This window comes from Lodderomyces beijingensis (genome assembly GCF_963989305.1).
Source record: "Lodderomyces beijingensis strain CBS 14171 genome assembly, chromosome: 3".
NCBI lineage: Eukaryota > Fungi > Ascomycota > Pichiomycetes > Serinales > Debaryomycetaceae > Lodderomyces > Lodderomyces beijingensis.
This window is the reverse complement of record NC_089972.1, coordinates 121315-141517: the sequence shown is the minus strand read 5'-3', so window position 1 is coordinate 141517 and position 20203 is coordinate 121315. Positions and strand designations below refer to the sequence as shown.

At 44.7% G+C, this 20203-nt stretch overlaps 7 protein-coding genes across 7 annotated transcripts; 2 read left to right on the top strand and 5 right to left on the bottom strand. All coding sequences in view use genetic code 12, as the record gives it.

The window, feature by feature from the left end:
* Positions 1-599: 599 nt before the first annotated feature.
* On the bottom strand, positions 600-2051 carry LODBEIA_P21890 (uncharacterized protein; the record flags this gene model as incomplete). Its single annotated transcript, XM_066972160.1, has 1 exon — positions 600-2051. One exon carries the CDS (start codon positions 2049-2051, stop codon positions 600-602), a length of 1452 nt encoding a protein of 483 aa, XP_066829127.1.
* Positions 2052-3562: 1511 nt separating this feature from the next.
* On the bottom strand, positions 3563-4570 carry LODBEIA_P21880 (uncharacterized protein; the record flags this gene model as incomplete). Its single annotated transcript, XM_066972159.1, has 1 exon — positions 3563-4570. The coding sequence occupies one exon, from the start codon at positions 4568-4570 to the stop codon at positions 3563-3565; it is 1008 nt and encodes a 335-aa protein (XP_066829126.1).
* A 567-nt stretch (positions 4571-5137) lies between these two features.
* On the top strand, positions 5138-6127 carry LODBEIA_P21870 (uncharacterized protein; the record flags this gene model as incomplete). Its single annotated transcript, XM_066972158.1, has 1 exon — positions 5138-6127. The coding sequence occupies one exon, from the start codon at positions 5138-5140 to the stop codon at positions 6125-6127; it is 990 nt and encodes a 329-aa protein (XP_066829125.1).
* A 1613-nt stretch (positions 6128-7740) lies between these two features.
* On the top strand, positions 7741-9504 carry LODBEIA_P21860 (uncharacterized protein; the record flags this gene model as incomplete). The annotated part of the gene is made up of 1 exon (XM_066972157.1): positions 7741-9504. One exon carries the CDS (start codon positions 7741-7743, stop codon positions 9502-9504), a length of 1764 nt encoding a protein of 587 aa, XP_066829124.1.
* Positions 9505-9883: 379 nt separating this feature from the next.
* On the bottom strand, positions 9884-11749 carry LODBEIA_P21850 (uncharacterized protein; the record flags this gene model as incomplete). Its single annotated transcript, XM_066972156.1, has 2 exons — positions 9884-11356; positions 11453-11749. 2 exons carry the CDS (start codon positions 11747-11749, stop codon positions 9884-9886), a joined length of 1770 nt encoding a protein of 589 aa, XP_066829123.1.
* Positions 11750-13552: 1803 nt separating this feature from the next.
* LODBEIA_P21840 (uncharacterized protein) lies at positions 13553-15400 on the bottom strand (the record flags this gene model as incomplete). Its single annotated transcript, XM_066972155.1, has 2 exons — positions 13553-15025; positions 15101-15400. The coding sequence occupies 2 exons, from the start codon at positions 15398-15400 to the stop codon at positions 13553-13555; spliced, it is 1773 nt and encodes a 590-aa protein (XP_066829122.1).
* Positions 15401-16710: 1310 nt separating this feature from the next.
* Positions 16711-18550, bottom strand: LODBEIA_P21830 (uncharacterized protein; the record flags this gene model as incomplete). Its single annotated transcript, XM_066972154.1, has 2 exons — positions 16711-18183; positions 18260-18550. The coding sequence occupies 2 exons, from the start codon at positions 18548-18550 to the stop codon at positions 16711-16713; spliced, it is 1764 nt and encodes a 587-aa protein (XP_066829121.1).
* Positions 18551-20203: the final 1653 nt, after the last annotated feature.

The following is a 20203-nucleotide window of genomic DNA, read 5'->3' as shown; positions in this document are numbered from 1 at the left end:
CCTTCTTGTGCGTTGCAATTCTCCCATGCGATTAAAGGACACGTTACTATAACGCACCAAGGGCTTTTATGTTCTCCACTGGAGGTAAGAAGGCCACTTGGTTTTAGCACGCGTCGCTTTGGCTTTGGCTGCAGACGAGCTTCGCGAGGAAGACCAAGCGCCGTGCCTCTCAAACCTCTCTTTTTTTTTTTTTTTTTATTTGGCGTTGCATTTGGGGAGTTGCATTTGGAGAGGGTGATAGGTGTAGACCTGTGGGGCTTTATGGGAGGTCGCCACTGCAACATTCCCACCTCATCTACAAGAAAAGGGAGAGGGGGGGGGGGAGAGCTTGTGTGGCTCTTGTTTGAAAAGGGAAGGTGGTAATGGAGACTGGTTTGGGTGTGTGTGGTTTTTCATGTGGCAGTAGTTCTCAGAGACAACTGCCGGGGTGGGAATCGGAGTTATGTTTCTGCTCATAAACCCCGGTCAAAAGCGGGCTAGACAAAGTCTCAATTGCTCTAACGAGCAGTTTTCAAAATGCAAACCACGTATATATATATACACATACATACATGTATATCTCTAAGTTCTATTTCAGCTTCTAGATGCTCAATGCCCTGCTATTGATAGTCTTCCCACTCCTTCGGTTTAGTCAACCCCATTTTTTCAAAATACTTTTTGCCACAGGAGTACCCTCTGAACGTAAAGTCATCGGCTGGTTTACAATGACACCTGTGCTTGTATCTAAACTCGGGATTCAATGGGCATTGTCCATATACCTGGTGTCTGTAACCGACATCTTCAAAATAGTGGATCTTGTCCTTGGGTAAAAACAAGGATGCCGCGATGGAATGTATGGGTGCATCGCCCCATCGTTCATAGAAAAAGCCGCCGGTCTTGTCCAAATGCTCGAAATATTTAGTGTAAGCTTCCGACCGCCAAAAGTTCAAATTGGCAATCTCGAAATTGGACCAGAAATGGCACAAGTTGTAGGTGTCTCCGCCATCATCGGAAATAAAGTCCATAAAGTTGTTGGCGGCCAAGAACTGCGGGTTTTGTTTAATGAAGTCCTTCGTGGTTTGCCATAACGTGGGAATGGTCTTTTGAAACTCGTGGATCGAAATGGTGAATCCGTAGACTTTGTTGTTATCTGCCATGAATTTAAATAAATCATAATCTAAGTCGCAATAGATTTTGATATCGGGCTCGACTCGCCAATACCATTCATAATCCTCCAATAGTTTATGTCTGAAAAAAAACCCCGACTCGAATCGGCACATGTGTCTATAGGACTCCGAGTCGCCATAGATGATCTTGGCCAATTTCATATTTTTTCTCGTTTCTTCGGCTTTTTGCAAGTCAATGTGGTCAGGATACGACCAGTGCTCCTTGGGGATCAAACCATATTTGGTCTTGCCCGACACAATTGCCGACGTCAAGTCTTTAAACTCCTGAGTGAATTCCTCATCGTTTAAAAAGACCCAGTCGTAGTTGTATTTGCGATTAAATCGATCTTCAACTTCTCGAATCGATTTCACCAACTCGAATAGTTCTTTGTTTCTGGCTAATGTGACAAAGGTAGCATTCATACGCTGGTACTTTACAGCACCAGCAGCTGCGTCTGAATCCAGATCAAACTTGATTGCTGAATTGCTGTTCGCTACATCTGAATCTTTTGCCTTCTCTTTAGATGCTGGAGCTTGTGCCTTGGCTTCATCTTCAGCAGCAGCAGCATCTTGCTCTTGCTTCTGTATCGCCAAGCCCTGTTTCAGTTGTTCTTCCTTGGGTTTTGCGACTCGGTCTTCACTCAAAACCTCTCCTTCGACATCCTTTTGCGGTGTTTCCTTCTTGATCTCCTCGGGCACTTTTATGGGTTCCTGTTGATTCTGACCACCAGGGGAGTTCTGATGAATTTGAGATGCCTGGTTTGCCGGAGTGGTTGTCGTAGTTGTGGATAAATTTGCATAGCTTGAAATCTGGCTATTGTTATGGGTCAAGGTATATATCACGAGAACAGTTAGTGCTATTGCCACGTATTTTAGATATGATTGTCTTGCAAATACCGACTTCATCTTTGTCGCAGCAATCTTGAGATAGTGGAGGACGGCACTTGCAACCTAGTGCTTTCACCTTTTTTTTCACCTATTTGTTTGACCAAGGGGTTGTTAAAGCAAAGCGGAGCAAGGCAGGTGAATATACGAAAAACCCTTTTCCTGGATACGAATGACAATGAAAAATTTAGCCCTTTGCTCCCTCCCCCTCCATCCACATCCAAATCCATCTGTTGATGGAAATTTGTTTCCAATTTAAACAACTCAGCCTTTTAGGTGGTGATACATAATTAAGGAGACTAAACCCGTATAATTGTTCATAACCCATCTTGTATTATATTCGTGAAACAAAAAAATAGAAACTCCTGTGCCTCCCCTTTGGCCAGGGTCAATTATTTTTGGCTATTTCTTGTGTTATCTTGAGGATATAACTCACGGTGTTGGCGCAAGATGCAGTTGCATATACAAACAATACAACTGCACCTTCAACACCTTCAACACCGCCTCCATCTCTGTCTCTGGCTCTGTTGTTGTAGCAGTAATAGCGGACGTGTTTAAACTTCCGTACGCCAATCCCTTTTTTTTCATTTTCAATTTCATGAGATCCTGAAAGCTAAGGTTGCCTTTCCTCCCAAGACACGAAAAAATAACGTTCACACCCCTTGATCGAGAGGAGTCTTGGCCTGGACCTGGAGGCGGACTCAAGCGCGGACCTCGAAACTACCCTTTCAATTCGCTTAGCTTGAAACGTTAAAATACCAACAATAAAAATTTCTTTGTCTGGGAGAGTTGAATTTTTCAACCATTGACCACTTTGTAGGTATTGTAGTTGCATGACATGAGCACAACGGACACATGTTCAATCACGCACCTTGACGCATTGAACTACTTGAAGCATCTGAACCATCTAGCGGCAAAGAGAGACACACACACGGGGAGAGAGTAAGAGGAGTCGGAGTTTCTGACGGATATTATTTTTGGCAGGGTCCCCTGCTCTTCCTTCACGCCGCTTCAAACTTTAGCGTCACGAGCGTTCCTTGCGTCAACGCACGGCAGCACGCTGGCTTGTGTTGAAATTTTTTTTTCGAGTTGTGAGTGTGGTTTGATGACTCGAGATACAGACACCTTTTTTTTTCAGTGCACTTGGCAACGGCTAACTCTGTTTCAAGTGCTGTAGTTGGATCTGCTATGGGAGGATATGGGCTTGGGCCCTCACACGTGAAGGATATGAGACACACGAGCCTAGAGGGAACATGTGACGCCGGTTACATGTTTTAACCTGCGTTGAGCGGGTGTGGGTTGAACTGATTTCTTGACAATCCGAGCACTAGATGAGTCGGCAAAGCATACACAGTTTGAACAACACCAGAGTTTTCTCTTTTTTCCTACGCAGCAGTCAAGATGGATCTAGTTATTTTGACATATAAATGAAGATGTCAAAGTGACCGTTAGACCCTTTTATTTATATATATACCACATAAGATCACCCTCAAAATCCAGACCCCCCCCCCACACACACACGGTCTCTCAAGCTAAAGCAACTCGTACTCAACAACTAGTTTCTCCTTTTTTTCAGGAATCTTGCCCTCCTGCTTCAACTTCTTGAACCTCTTTAACAATTTGCGGTTCAATTTCCGTCTGTGTCCATTCGCAGCCAGCTCCGAGTCGTAGAAAAAGGACTTGGTGTCACCCATCAAGCTTTGAAACTCTTGCAATTCCCGCTGCACCATCTCCTTCTCCAACTTTTGCTTTTCTTGCTGGTTAATCATATCCTGTTCCCATTGCTTGAACCCCAAGGCATCGTCAGTTTGGTAAGGAGGCACCCCGCACAACTTGTCCTCGGGGATGACTTGCCAGAGGAAAGAATCGTGGATTTGGTGCATTGCCGGATACAACATCTGCAAGCCCGATAATGTCCGCTTGAGAGGGTGTTCTGCCTCGGCGTAGATTTCATTGTGGTCCGGCTCGATTCTGGAACTGATTTCGCGTCCTAGCTGGATCAAGCTCTTGTCATCGGGCTTGTCCGGTGAGGCAGAAGAAGAATTGGATATAAACTCCTTAATTTTCGAGTCTAATTCCTTGGCTTTATCTGGCTTGTGGTGCCTGGCTGTTTCGTCACTCGCTTGCTTCATGCACTCTGCGGGGATCACGAAATTTACACCCATGGGAGGGTTGCTTACACGCTGAAGAATATGCTGCTGACCTAGCTGCTTATAGATGGACTCGAGCGATTGCGCCTGCAAGTGTTCTGGTATTCGAGGTAGCTGGGACACGGGGAGGTACTTTGGCGGCGCAGGTATCGACGATGCATTGTTGTTCTTGGTGGTGGTGGTGTTTGGTGGTTGAGCTGAGCCCGGGGCTGCTGCTGTTGACGCCGAGGGCGGTGTGTGGCAAGAAGACGCATCTTTCTTCCTTCTCGTGAATATTTTCCTGTCGTCGTTGGCCTTCTTGTCGAGAACTCTCTTCTCTTTGGCTGCTAGTGACAAATATCGTCTGGATAAACAGCTCCCTCTGCAAGGCGCCGTTGCTCTGCTTAGCATCTTTGTTACTTGTCTCTACTGCTCGTGTGTGTGTCTTATACGGTGGCAACGAAGCTCGTGGCGATTTTGACGATGGCGGCAGCGGAAGAAAAATTGCTCCACCACGACCCAATTTTGCGCCAAAAGTACACTACCTACCCGGCCCACACCAGTACGCTCTCCGCCCAGAGTGTCTTCTTTTCTTCATTTTTTTCACTTTCTTGAGCGTTGAGCCGGAAGATTTACAGAGAAACCATGTCTAGGAAATGGGGGTATTGTTGAGAGGCCCCCATGTGGGTCTTATCTCCTCTCTTGCTTCTTCAATTTTGCAGTTTGAAGCCACATTTCGTCCTGATTATTACGATGACGAGATTTTACCCGATTTGGTAGCATCCCGTTGGGGGGCACCTCGTGTGTTGGAAGCTTGGAAGTTTATGATGCCATTTTCCAACGATTGCAATAAGACCAAGACAGAAGTATCCGGTTCAGCTCTAGCCTAGACTAAATATATATATATAGTTGAGCAGTTGTCTCTCTGGCCTTTTCCCCAAACACTACTACCAAACAAACACTAGGTTATTCTTCATAATGTCTGTTCATAGAGACAAAGTCGACGTTTCAACGTTACCCCATGTATACGATGGAGAAGTGACCTTGGCCGTCATTGGAGGCACAGGGTTGTACGACTTGCCCAATTTGCGCCCCGTGGCTAGATTGACGGTGAGTACTCCGTGGGGGTTCCCATCTGCGCCAATCACCGTCGCCAAGACTGACCTGGGCTTTCCCGTGGCTTTTTTGGCCAGACACGGGAAACACCACGACTTGTTACCCAGCGACGTGCCATCTCGTGCTAATATTGCCGCGCTCAAGCATTTGGGAGTCAAGGCCATCATTGCGTTTTCTGCTGTCGGTTCATTGCAACCGGAAATCAAGCCGCGTGACTTTGTCTTGCCCACGCAAATCATTGACCGAACCAAGGGGATCCGACCACTGACTTTTTTCGAAAAGGGGTTTGTTGCCCATGCCATGTTTGGAGAGCCGTTTGATTTGAAATTGAATGCCTTGATCGCCAACGCCATCCCATCGCAGGGCTTTTTGGAGGGATTCGACAAGGAAGACGTTGCGCCTACTTTACATACTAAAAAACACACCAATGGAGACGACGATCTCACCATTATATGTATGGAAGGACCTCAATTTTCAACTCGTGCCGAGTCGAAATTGTACAGATCCTGGGGCGGCTCCATTATTAACATGTCAGTTTTACCGGAGGCCAAGTTGGCTCGTGAAGCAGAAATCGCCTACCAGATGATATGCATGTCTACTGATTACGACTCGTGGAATGAAAGCGAAGAGCCCGTGACTGTTGAAACCGTTGTTGGCAACTTGAAGGCTAATTCTGCCAATGCGTGTAAATTGGCTGCCAAGTTGATTGACGAATTTGCTGAAAAGGGGAGCGAGATTGGCGAGGATATCAAGGGATCGATGAAATACGCCGTTAGCACGAGCCCCCATGGTGTCAAGAAGGAAATTTTGGAGAAGATGCATTATTTGTTCCCTGGTTACTGGGAAGTTTAGATTTCGATATAGAGATGAGATTATAAATATATATACACTGTTTATCTTGAGACCGGGGAGCGGGGACCTACTAGTCTCACCTTGCAGCGCGATCGAATACCTGCAGAACTGGGAAGAGGCTAAAAGTTGCCAAAAAGTGGAGGTGGACCCCTTTCCAAACAGCTCGAAAGAGCAACCATGCGTCTTCTTGTCAGGAGGACCCTCGTCTTTGTAGTTATCTACAGCCCCCGACCCTTGAGAATGGAACTGTAGTTATCGAAAGCAGCAAACAACGGCGACATGCGAGTAGAGACAGAGCATCCCCTATGCAAACACTAGAGCCATACATTTTATCTAGATAAGCGGCTCCTGGCGCCTTTCACAAATCCAGGAGCCCGAATTTGAATACGAAGGATGTACTCTCACACCAGCGTCTCCTCGTTACCAAAACCACAGCAGGACCCGAAGTTCGCTTCAATCAAAGACGAACCAAGTTCAGTAATGGCCATGTTAGGGACATTTCTTTTTCCTTTTCAAAATGCATCTTCTTTATTTTATTTTACTTTGGCTAAAACCAAGTTTATATATGTCGAGGGTGTGTGTTCCCGTACTGGCAATCCAAATGAAACTCAACGAAGTCAAACTGTAGAGAGTCCAAAAATGAAAGGGGGGGAAGTGACCTGTCAATTGTGCGTCACGTCGCGTGAGGTAATCCTCTTCCTACAGCTGAAGCTCATCGATTATGGAACTTGTGATGTTTTGTTTCCTTTTTTTTATGGTGTATGTACAGTGGGCTGTAATGCGGTTTGACACCCGTCAAAAATCGCCGCGCTTTGAAATGCCGCATACGCATTTTGTAAATGGTTTTGTTTTTTGGGTAGACAAAAGTAGGTGGTGATGGTGATGTGTCTGGACCCCAGCTTATTCCATCAATTCTCACAGTTTATCGAAAGTAACGAGAAATCGATTGCAAGCTCAAACTGAAACAAAATCGGTGGCTGTTGAAATGTGTTGAAGGGGGGAGCTCGAGCTGCAAAAGTTTTTGCGAAAGCTATTTTTTGGCTTCGTAACACAAAGTGGATTAGGGGGCTGCGCAACTCTCAAGCTGGCATTTCAAACTGAAAAAAAAAAAAGAAATAATCTCTCAGTACAACAGCGATGAAAAGACAGAAATTGTGGATATTTTGCCAGTAGTTATACCCAGGTGTCTTCCTCGCTATTGAGTGTCATGAGCAAGGCCTGACTTACCTGCAAAATAAATCTCTATGATACTTAGGGTTGACATTTTTCCGAAGAGAACTCCGTTTAAGCGGCTTTTCGGTTATGTTGACGCATTATTTCTTATTGTTATTTAAAAAACAAAAAAGAAAAAATTGCGGAAAAAAAGAAAAGAGTTCCAGCTGAAATGGCAGCTGCAATAGGCCAGTTCTACGTTGAATTCAATAAGAGATGTGACTATACAAATTTCAAAGATGAACCTTTTGCACTTCATTGGTGGTTGAAAAAAATCCCCACTAGGGACCTCTTGTTGGAACTGTTTTCCCACAACTCTCTTCTTTTTATTCCTTTTTTTTCTTATTTCCACTTTTTTCTTCTTTTGTAGGACGAAAGAACGCTTAAGCTTTTGAGAAAAAATGCATGAGAAGGATAAAAATCTCAGCCAGGTGCAACAGATCGCCTCCCCGCCATCGGTGCCATCAGCGGATTTGAAATCGGACAGTTCAGCACCATCGTACCGTTTCGATGAGGAAATCGGTAACTCTGCCTCGTCGAAAGAAGAAGATCTCAGCAACATCGATGACGATGGGAGAGAGCCCACAGCTGAGGAGAGCAAGTTGCTCCGCCATGTACCGGCTAGGATCCCATATATCGCATGGCTAGTTGCCATTGTCGAATTAGCCGAAAGATTTTCATACTATGGCTTGAGTGCGCCATTCCAAAACTATATGCAAAATGGACCTCACGATAAACCAGCTGGAATGTTGGATTTGAATCAAAGTGGAGCTACCGCCATCAGCTATGTATTCCAGTTCTGGTGCTATTTGAGTCCCTTGATTGGCGGGTACGTCGCTGATACCTTCTGGGGCAAATACAATACAATCTTGGTGGCGTGTGTTATATATATCGTGGGCGAACTCATCTTGTTCATCACGAGTATACCTTCCATCACCAACAAACTGGTTGGCACGGGTGGCTTTGCCGCTGCGATTGCCATTATTGGTTTGGCTACTGGTATGGTCAAGTCGAACGTTGCCCCCTTGATTGCTGACCAGATACCCAAGACTAGACCCACTATCAAGATCTTGAAAAGTGGTGAGCGGGTTATTGTTGATCCAAGTCTCACCATCCAGAGGATCTACGCCACCTTTTATATGATGATTAACATTGGATCGCTTTCGGTTATCGCCACTACGGAGTTGGAGGCCCATGTTGGATTCTGGGCCGCTTATTTGTTGCCCTTTTGTTTCTTCTTTGTTGGATTATTTGCCTTGATTATCGGCAAAAAACATTACGTCAAGGTGCCTATCGGTGACAAGATTATCAATAAAGCGGTAAAGTGTATTTGGATTGCCGTGACCAGTGGATTCAGTTTCAGCAAGGCCAAGCCATCTTTGAACCTCGAGAAGCAATTCACTTGGAACGACCAGTTTGTCGAGGAGGTCAAGCGGGCCCTTTACGCGTGTAAAGTGTTTGCATTTTACCCCATCTATTGGTTAGTTTACGGCCAAATGGTGAACAATTTCGTCTCGCAGGCGGCATCGATGAGATCGCACGGTTTGCCAAATGATTTCCTACAGGTTTTCGACTCGATCGCGGTGATTGTGTTTGTGCCCATCATGGAGAAGCTCGTTTACCCATTCGTGAGAAGATGGACTCCGCTTCGACCCATCACCAGGATCTATTTTGGATTTATGTTTGCTACGGGATCCATGGTTTATGCCGCGGTGTTGCAACACTACATTTACAAGGCTGGCCCATGTTACGATGACCCACGCTCATGTCCCGAGGGAAACAATGTCCATATCGCATTGCAGACTCCGGCATACTGGCTCATTGCCATGAGTGAGATTATGGCTTCAATCACCGGATTAGAATATGCTTACACCAAGGCGCCCTTGTCGATGAAATCATTCGTTTCAGCGCTCTTTTTGGTTACCAATGCCATTGGTGCTGCTCTCGGTATTGCATTGTCCCCCGTGAGTAAAGATCCCAAGATGGTGTGGCAGTACACGGGATTAGCGGTTTCTTGCTTCATTGCGGGTACGTTGTTTTGGTTCATTTACCGCTCGTATAATGCCCGCGAAGAATCGTGGAATGACTTGGAGTTTAATGAGGTTGATGATATGCTTTTGAGTCCTGTTGGTTCAATTTGCTCTGCTACTAAGAAGGCGAATTGATTTAGGGGGGGAATGTTGTATTATATTGGAAAGCTCTATCTATATTACGTGTTCAGCTATAAAAATAGACTCTATTTTGTTTTTTTCTTATTTGGCTGCGAAATTTGCAACCAAAAAAAATTAGGAATCCACAGGCTTTGCAAAGTGATTCGCTTTGAGAATGATAAAGTCCCTTTACTACAAAAATTTCAATATTTTTCGAGTCTATAAAAAATTCCAAAAGCCATTAAGGCATATAAATATAAATATATATAACTTTAGTTACGGGAAATGAAGAAAGTTTTTTTTTTTTTTTTTTTTTTTAAGAAAACTTTGGCGGGAAATAACCACCACCGATTTATCCTCTTCTGCGAGAAATCACCCACATCACCTACATCTCTCAACACCAAACACTCCACCATCTTTTGTAGAATGGCTGAGCAGCCATGTATTCTCTCTCCTCGGCGAGTTCCTGTTTCAACAAGTCCAAGTCCAAGTCGGCTCTACCAGTGTCAATGTCAATTTCATTGGCTCTGTAAAACAATTTCCAATTCTTGGAGTAGATCTTGTGACCAATGTAGAACACAAGGACAACGGGAACAGTCAACAAGTTCATAAAAAAGTTTTCGGCGCTCGGCTTGTCTTTTAATGGGAAAATAGCAATCCAGACCTGTAGTCCCAAAATGACTACATTCAAAATCAATCCCCAGTACGCACCAATCAATCCTGGTTGTGCCTTGAATGCCAATTCGGAAGTGTCTCTGCCTTGCACTTTCAATGCTCTTCTGAATCTGATGAGACACAAGTTGATTGAACCCCAGGTGAAAATGGATGATAAACCCGAGAGGGCCAATAACCAGTTGAAAACTAAATTTCTCTTTGAACTTGCCGCGAGGAAACACAATGCGCCAATAGCGAGATGGAAGATGATTCCCACCAATGGACGACCTTGCTTATCAATATATCCAAAGATCTTGGGGGCTTGGTTTGATGCGGCTAAAGCAGCCAAGGTTCTTGAGGAACCAAACACGGAGGAGTTACCCACTGAGATAACCGCAATCATGATAACCACATTCATCACAGATGGCAAACCTTTAATTCCACCATTCTGGATTGCAATAACAAAAGGCGAGGCACTGGCCATGTTTTTGGCGCTAAACAATCTTGGTTCATCGTAAGGAACCAACAACCCGATAAGCGTCAATGAAATGACGTAGAACAAGGTGATTCTCCAGAAAACTTGACGACAAGCGGAAGGCAAGGATTTTCGTGGATTTGTGGACTCGGCAGCTGCTAAACCGACTAATTCAGTACCACCGAATGCAAATGCAGCACCCACAAAAACAGTAACGACACCTTTGAAACCGTTAGCAAAAGCACCGGGGTGGTGCCAGTACTTGCCTCCAATGTAACCTTTTCCGGTACCGCCAGCAGCCAAAATTATACCCAAAATCATGAAACCAATAACGGCAGTAATTTTGGTTATACTAAAGACAAATTCAGATTCACCATAGCCCTTGACACCAAACAAGTTGATAAATATAATCAAAGCGTAAAAAATCACAACAAAAGCAGCCGAGTTTGTAGACTCGTCCCAATACTTGATTGTCACTGCCGCGGCAACCAACTCCAACGGCAAAATGACAAGCCACGACATGGCATAGTTCCACGCCATGGCGAAACCCCATGATGGGTCAATGAATCTGGTGTTGTACGTAATAAATGCCCCTGAAATGGGGAAGGCAACTGCGAGTTCACCCAACGAGTGGACGGTACAGTAAATCATGGTACCAATCAAAATGTAAGCAAGAAGTAAACCTGCTGGTCCACCTGTGTGCAAGGACCCACCTGATCCGACGAATAAACCGGTACCCTAGAAAAATTATTCAAGTTAGTATTTCAGTTCAGTTCAGCTCAGCTTAGTTCTATCATGTAGGATAGAAAGTTGCAGTTTAAGCAGACTACATACAATCGACCCACCTATGGCAATCATGGTAAGGTGTCTCGGTTTCAAGGAACGAGACAAGGGTGAATTTGCAGTCAAAATGGCAACCTTTTCCGCTTCCGACAAGTTTGGATCGAGACCCATTTCGTCAGTATCGGCTCTTTTGAAATCATCCTTGAATTTGGCCCATCCTTTCAATTGAGGCTTTGAAGTAGAAGGGGTTTCTTCATAAGCTTCAACGTAGACTCCACCCGCTTTCTCATTGGAAGCACGCGAGTTGACCTCTTTCGCCTGAATGAACTCGGGTTGTTTCTCGGTCATTTTGGCTGTTGGTGAAGTTAAGGAAGGAATTGTCAATACCAACGAAAGGTGAGAGAAGAGGGAGGGGGAAAACCCAAGAGATATTTATAAGAGAAACTTTCTTGACGCCCTACTACGCCCTTTTTCACTCGTGGTTTTGTAAACGGGTGTCCAGCTCCATTGCAGTGGCATTTTTTGAAAATCTTGCCAATTGTCTCCCATTTGGAAGATAAGATAAGACTGTTTCAACACTTGCCTGAAGAAAAAAAAAACAGACAAAATTCACAGACAAATGGAGCGGTGATCTTGGATGGAAATTCTTAACCGGCGTTTGGCTACAACTAGTCTAGATAGAGGTTATGTATAATTACGAATCGAAATTGGGGATGGAAGAAGCAGCTTCGTGTTCGTCATCGTGGTCGCTATTGTCACTCCCTCACATTTTCCCCCATTTAGGCCGCCTTAGAAGCAAGCTCCCTAAGACATAAAAACTCGAAAAAGAGACACTCGTACATAATCTCTGCTGAAGTGAACCGTTGCGTAAACGTTAGCCGTGCTAAAAAGAAAAGGGCCAGCTCAGCTTACATGAGGTGCTTTCTACTACGTTAAGCAGTCGTAGAAAAAGAAGCTCATCTGCATCATCCTTGTCGGCATTATCACCAATGGCTCAAGTTGTTGAAATTCATGTCCGCCTCTAGCAATAGCCCCAACCACCTAGCGATAAGGAGACGCTACCGGTTTTCGTGTTCCACGGTTGCCCTGCGGCTCCCCTCGCCTACTTCCTGCCAATGGAGGTATCATGGAAACGGCATTTGAAAGCAGAGGATGGGACAGTAGGTCAAATAAGCATTTATTCGAAAGCACACAATCGGGGATTTACGAGCATTCACGAACATTGCGAACAACAAAAGGAGTGGGTTTTTATAGAGGTGCTTGTAAATTTTAGGAAAGTCACATGATATGGGGATCCTCTCCAAGAAAAAACTACCAGAACCTGGTGCTGGAGTTTCCGTGGGAGGAGGAGGCAAAGAAGGCATCCAATCTTTGGAATGGTTGGCAAATGGAGTTCTTGAAATGGAGGAGGGGGGGATGGGATTCCGATTGAGGTTGGGGTGGTTGTAGCAGAGATCGTTCAAGCGTAAGTTCATCGATGCTCGCTCGGCATCAGCGGGCGACGGTGCAATCGCTTATCATTTCTTGATTGGGGTAAATTTACGGGGTCGTTGACATCCTTGCTGTTGACTGAAATTTTGACTCCTTCTAGATGGACTTTCCAGGATGTTTCAGGGTGTTTCAGGGTTCGTCACACGATAGAGATTATGACTGGACCGCGGAAGGGAGAACTCTCTGCCTAAGTTAAGCCTTTGTTCTGTCTACAGAGATAGCGAGCTGGCGCAACTTCCATGTTCCTGGCGAGAAGCTTCTAGGGTCTGCTTTTCAAGAATGCAAGCTGGACTTATCGGCGAACATTTTTGACATTGCTACTCGTGCTTGGAATTTCCTTTTATCTGTTGAGCGCAATCTACCCGTCTCTTCTTTTGGATTCTTCCACCGTTGATAGTGTAATTTTCTACAACCGCGGCAATGTCTAGACACATTCCTCAAAGTTATCTCTAGAGAAGGTACCCGGCACACATTTTTGATGACTCAAGACACCATGATTCCACGAACTGTTTGAAACTGTTCCAGCGCACATTATCTTGAACACCCGGTCTGCTTCTTCGGAACGAAAAACCATAGGTAGACTTGAAATACACGAGACTATAGACAACGGACTCCCAAACTTTAATGCAAAAAGGAATACAATCCCCTTAAATTTCCCACTCAACACCAGACATTATACCATCTCTTGTAGAATGGCTGAGCAGCCATGTATTCTCTCTCCTCGGCGAGTTCCTGTTTCAACAACTCCAAGTCCAAGTCGGCTCTACCAGTGTCAATGTCAATCTCGTTGGCTCTGTAGAAAATTCTCCAGTTTCTAGTCCACAACTTGTGACCAACGTAAAAGACAATAACAACAGGCACCGTCAAGAGAGCTTGGAAAAATGCTTCGGCACTTGGCTTTTCGCCCAATGGGAAGATGGCGATCCAGAATTGAAGACCCAACACTGCCAAATTCATAATCACACCCCAGTAAGCACCAGTTATGCCTGGCTGAGAAGTGAATCCCAATTCGGAAGTGTCCCTACCCTGGACATACAATGCTCTTCTGAATCTGATGAGACACAAGTTGATTGAACCCCAGGTGAAAATGGATGATAACCCAGAAAGTGCTTGAAGCCATGTGAAAACAAGATTCTGCTTGTCACTAGCTGCGAGGAAACACAAGGCACCAATTAGGAGCTGGGCAAACACACCGACGAGAGGTCTTCCTTGCTTATCAATATATCCAAAGATCTTGGGGGCTTGGTTTGATGCGGCTAAAGCAGCCAAGGTTCTTGAGGAACCAAACACGGAGGAGTTACCCACTGAGATAACCGCAATCATGATAACCACGTTCATCACAGATGGCAAACCTTTAATTCCACCATTCTGGATTGCGATAACAAAAGGTGAGGCGCTAGCGTCCGTCGAGCCACTTAATAACCTGGGCTCATCGTAAGGAACCAACAACCCGATAAGCGTCAATGAAATGACGTAGAACAAGGTGATTCTCCAAAACACTTGACGACAAGCTGAAGGTAAGGATTTTCGTGGATTTGTGGACTCGGCAGCTGCTAAACCGACTAACTCAGTACCGGCAAACGCGAAAGCAGCACCAACAAAGACAGTAATGACACCTTTCACCCCGTTGGCAAAGGCACCTGGGTGTTGCCAGTACTTGCCTCCAATGTAACCTTTTCCGGTGCCGCCAGCGGCCAAAATTATACCCAAAATCATGAACCCCAACACGGCAGTAACTTTAATGATACTGAAAATAAACTCCGATTCACCATAACCTCTCACACCAAACATGTTGATCACGATGATCAACACATAGAATATAATGACGAATGCCGCTGAGTTGGTTGTCGTGTCCCAGTACTTGATTGTCATTGCCGCAGCCACCAACTCTAGTGGTAGAACCACGAGCCATTGCATCGCATAGTTCCACGCCATGGCGAAACCCCATGATGGGTCAATGAATCTGGTGTTGTAAGTGACGAAAGCTCCGGACACGGGGAAAGTAACGGCGAGTTCACCCAACGAGTGAACAGTACAGTAAATCATGGTACCAATCAAAATGTACGCAATCAACAAACCTGCGGGACCACCTGTGTGCAAGGACCCACCTGATCCGACAAATAAACCGGTACCCTAAAATTATGAGTTAGTGTCCTATTGAAGTTGAAGGGAGGGGAAGGTATGAAGTATGTTGCGTTGAGTACATACAATTGATCCACCAATGGCAATCATGGTAAGGTGTCTTTGCTTCAACGATTTCGAAAGCGGCGAGTTGGCAGTCAAGATGGCAATCTTTTCCGCTTCGGAAATGTTTGGATCTAGGTTCATGTCCGCCGTATCAGCTCTCTTGAACCCATCTACCCATTTCTTGAACCCTTTCAACTTGGGTTTTTCCCCATGGCTCTGGGCATCTGTCGCGTCAATGTATGTCCCGTATTTCTCCTGGGATGAACCTGAGCCGGAACCCACTTCGGAAGATTTCACGAAATCTATTCCTTTCTCCGACATGATGACTATTTAAGTGAGGACTTCTAGGTTGGTTGAATGAAATTAAAAGAAAAAAACAACCTTCAAAAATTTGGGGAGATGAAGCAAGGAGCTGTAGACTAATATATAGGGCTTTCCCCAAGTACAATCAGCAGGGTGCACACCACCACCAACACCACCAACAGCAGCAGCAAAGTTTCGCTTCTCCCGTAAGGCAATTTGTTCTAATTGTGTTTTCTGCTCATAGATTGGCTTAGATGTCAGATCTGGAGATAAGACGTGTGATATTGTTATCTGAAATGTAAAGCAGATTTTTTTCCCGTTTTTTTTCATTTATTTATTGCTTGAAAAGCTACCGGAATGTGGAGGGGCTTCTCTTTGCTATGCAGTATGAAAGACCCATTGCAAAAAAACCTGTCAAGTTCTGGAATGTTTAGCGGGAACAATCGCGTCCCTTCAAAGTTCAGGATTGTTCTCCTTCATTTTTTTTTTTTTATTTTATTCAATTCAATTTCGCAGCAGTGGCACAAGAGAGCAACTTACAAAGAGCATGGGAGCACTATTGCAGTTGCACTAATTGGCCTTATTCCTTGTTTTTTTTTTTTTTTGTTTTAAATTCATTTTTCATACGTCAAGCTGCTTCTGTCTTTACTGTATAGAAGTCGATTAATGAAAGTGTTGGAGTTTTGCTACTGGAATCGTCTACTCCTGATTTGAGAGGTGTCATCTTGGATGCTTTTTTGGCTGCAGACACAAAACCAATACGGAGCTTGGCACACGACCTTGGCTGCAAATTGCTAGCGAGAGAGTCCACTGTCAAGTACCAACTCAAGGTTGAAATTGGAGTTCACGAAAGTTGAAAAAAGAAAGGACCTCCAAACACTTGTCCAACGAGCCAGCGATATTACGAGTTCTGGCGTTTCTTTATGTTTGATGCACGGAACCTTTGAGAGGGTGTTGCAGGATCAGGCTTAACTCGCTAGTTTGCACCCCAAGTGGCTACCACATGGAATGACAGATCCAGACAATCAGGGTCCCCACCCCAGTCCATGCCAAACCACCAAAATTACTTGGTCCGTCCGTGGGCCGAGGGAAGGATCTGGGTCAGGATCTGGGTCCAGGTCAGGAGCTCTTCAAAACTGAAAATAAACTCATTTTCCTTGATTTTGACTACATATTGCAAATTTCTCAATTAATAGGTCTTTTCATTAAATAACGTAAACTATCAACACGCATAAACATACAAAGAAACGAATGTGTCTATCCACAAATACCACCACTGCCAAACGTTACTCCTCTCCAGCTCAAAATCACCTCCTCACTTTTAATAATCAACACCAGACACTCCACCATCTTTTGTAGAATGGCTGAGCAGCCATGTACTCCCTCTCCTCGGCGAGTTCCTGTTTCAACAACTCCAAGTCCAAGTCGGCTCTACCAGTGTCAATGTCAATCTCGTTGGCTCTGTAGAAAATTCTCCAGTTTCTAGTCCACAACTTGTGACCAACGTAAAAGACAATGACAACTGGAACAGTCAACAAGTTCATAAAGAAAGCTTCGGCACTTGGCTTTTCACCCAAGGGGAAGATGGCGATCCAGACTTGGAGGCCCAAGACGGCCAAGTTCAATCCTGCACCCCAATAAGCACCAAGGACACCAGGCTGAGAAGTGAATGCCAACTCGGAGGTATCTCTGCCTTGCACTTTCAATGCTCTTCTGAACCTAATGTGGCACAAGTTGATGGAGCCCCAGGTGAAAATGGATGATAAACCCGAGAGGGCCAATAACCAGTTGAACACCAAGTTTTGTTTTGGTGAGGCTGCAAGGAAACACAAGGCACCGATTACGAGTTGGAAGATGATTCCCACCAATGGACGACCTTCTTTGTCAATGTAACCGAAAATCTTTGGAGCTTGGTTTGATGCGGCTAAAGCGGCGAGTGTTCTTGACGAGCCAAACACGGAAGAGTTACCGACGGAGATGACTGCAATCATGATAACCACGTTCATCACAGATGGCAAACCTTTGATTCCCCCGTTTTTGATGGCAATGACGAAAGGTGAGGCACTAGCGGTGTTTTCAGCGTTGAATAATCTCTCCTCGTTGTACGGAACCAACAACCCGATAAGCGTCAATGAAATGACGTAGAACAAGGTGATTCTCCAGAAAACTTGACGACAAGCGGAAGGTAAGGATTTTCGTGGATTTGTGGACTCGGCAGCTGCTAAACCGACTAACTCAGTACCGGCAAACGCGAAAGCAGCACCAACAAAGACAGTAATGACACCTTTCACCCCGTTGGCAAAGGCACCTGGGTGTTGCCAGTACTTGCCTCCAATGTATCCCTTTCCAGTTCCACCAGCAGCCAATACTATACCCAAAATCATAAAACCTAAAACAGCGGTGACCTTGATAATACTGAAAATAAACTCCGATTCACCATAACCTCTCACACCAAACATGTTAATTGCGATAATAAGCACATAGAATATCACGACAAACGCGGCTGAATTTGTTGTGGTGTCCCAGTACTTGATTGTCACTGCCGCAGCCACCAACTCTAGTGGTAGAACCACGAGCCATTGCATCGCATAGTTCCACGCCATGGCGAAACCCCATGATGGGTCAATGAATCTGGTGTTGTAAGTGACGAAAGCTCCGGACACGGGGAAAGTAACGGCGAGTTCACCCAACGAGTGAACAGTACAGTAAATCATGGTACCAATCAAAATGTACGCAATCAACAAACCTGCGGGACCACCAGTATGAAGTGAACTTCCCGAACCAACAAACAAACCTGTACCCTAAAAAAAATCACTAATGTTAGTAAAAAGAAATTGCAAACTGTTGATGTTTTGAAACTGGTTGTTTGGTACGTACAATTGATCCACCAATGGCAATCATGGTAAGGTGTCTCTGTTTCAAGGAACGAGACAAGGGTGAATTTGCAGTCAAAATGGCAATCTTTTCCGCTTCCGACAAGTTTGGATCGAGACCCATTTCGTCAGTATCGGCTCTTTTGAAACCGTCTTTCCATTTGGCGAATCCCGTTAAGGGAGGTTTCGAGTCTTGTGCGTCAAAGGCATCAATGTAAACACCACCGTTTTTTTCGTCGGACGAACCGGACGCAATTTCCCTAGATCTGATGTAATCCAATTCCTTCGCAACCATTTTTTTTTATATTCTATTTTATGTAATACAAAATGGCCGTTAGAAATTGAGGAAAACTATTCTAGAGGTAGGCTGAGGAGATTTCGAAAGCGCTGATTTTGACGAGGAAAGGTTGACGTTATTTATACGAGTTGTCTACTTTCGCCAGGGCTGATATAGTCAAGAGGACAACAAAGGAGGAGGAGAAGTGAGGGAAGAAGGGGGGGCCGCGATGGTTAACACGCCTCCAGCATTACTGCTTGAAAATAAGCACGGTAAGCTATTTTAATGTGTGTTGTGAAAAAACAAAAGAGTGAAGAAGATAAGAGGACGGGTATTGTAGTGAAAGGGAGAACAGAGGCAACACTGGACTTGTTGCAGCAATTAGGTTTGTGTCATTTTTTAGTAGTGGTGCAGCAATCTTTTTTTTTTCTTTTTCACAGCCATTAAAGTTTGAGCGGAAATTTCGACGCCGTACATCGACAACCATATTGCCTTGTTCTCTTGCTGCAGATTATGAGTATATTTCTCAAGTATCTAATTAGCTCATATCTCTCCAGAGATAAGAAGATAAGAAGATAGCACTTGCTGCTTTGAGTTGGTGGGTTATTGAGGTTTGGATGTTCAATATAGATGGCGGACGATTGTTGAATTTAACGAGAAATGCCGTAGAGGCTGTTTACACTGCGCCTACTGAGCCTTGGGATAGAGGCAAAGGACATTTTTCGACATCTTAACCTTTGAAGCGAGAGAGGGATCATGTCACGTCGTGTGGGCTTTATTGAATCTTTTTTTTTTGGATTATTTTTTTGGAATACGGGTGTATGGGGGGTGGGGGTATAGACAACAGCAACAGCAGAACCAACAAACAGCAGCAGCAGCAAGTCTCACACATGATATCTCGTATATTTCTTGGATGTTTCAACCACAGGTGTAACGATATTTGTGCAATACTCAGTGGATGGTTTAGCTCATAAGCCACCGCCGTTTCTACAACAAAAAAAATGTCCAAAAGTTCAAGATAATGTGCTCGTCGTCTCTCGTGTTCAACATTCTACCTTGAACCTGTCAAAATCGAAAATCAATAAATTTAACTCCTGGTCCATCGAGATTGTCTGGTGGCTTGCGGACCCGTCACCTGTCACCTGTCACCTTTTCACACATACACCAACAGACCCCGTCCGCCAACAATATTGGAAGCGATTGTCCAGGCGGATAGGCGGGTTGGGCAGAGAGATAACATACGATGCTGTTGAAATTTTCTATACGTATGTTAAATTACCATCGATTGTCACCGCGGAAGCATTAAACGTTGCTACGTAACCTCGATGTCCCCGGTGCTAAAGATTGTCGCCGGCAAGGTGTCCAGAATAATAAAAATCGGCCTGTTGGGTTTTTGGGGGCAGCGCTTACACATGTGGTAGCGCATCCACCGCTATATCAAAATGAAAGGAAGCTTTCTTTCTTTTTCGCTTTCTTTTTTTCTTGGGCCTTCCTGAAATTGCCCCGCCTATCTGGAGATAGAACGACGAGCCGACATCGAGCAAGGGAATTTTGAGAACGAGGTCAACGAGAGATGATGTAAAAAGAGTGGAATCTTTTCTTCTTATTCTACAAATCACGTTGTTTTTCTTACGAAGTAAAGTGTATCTCCAGGGCTCTTTGGTGGATGAA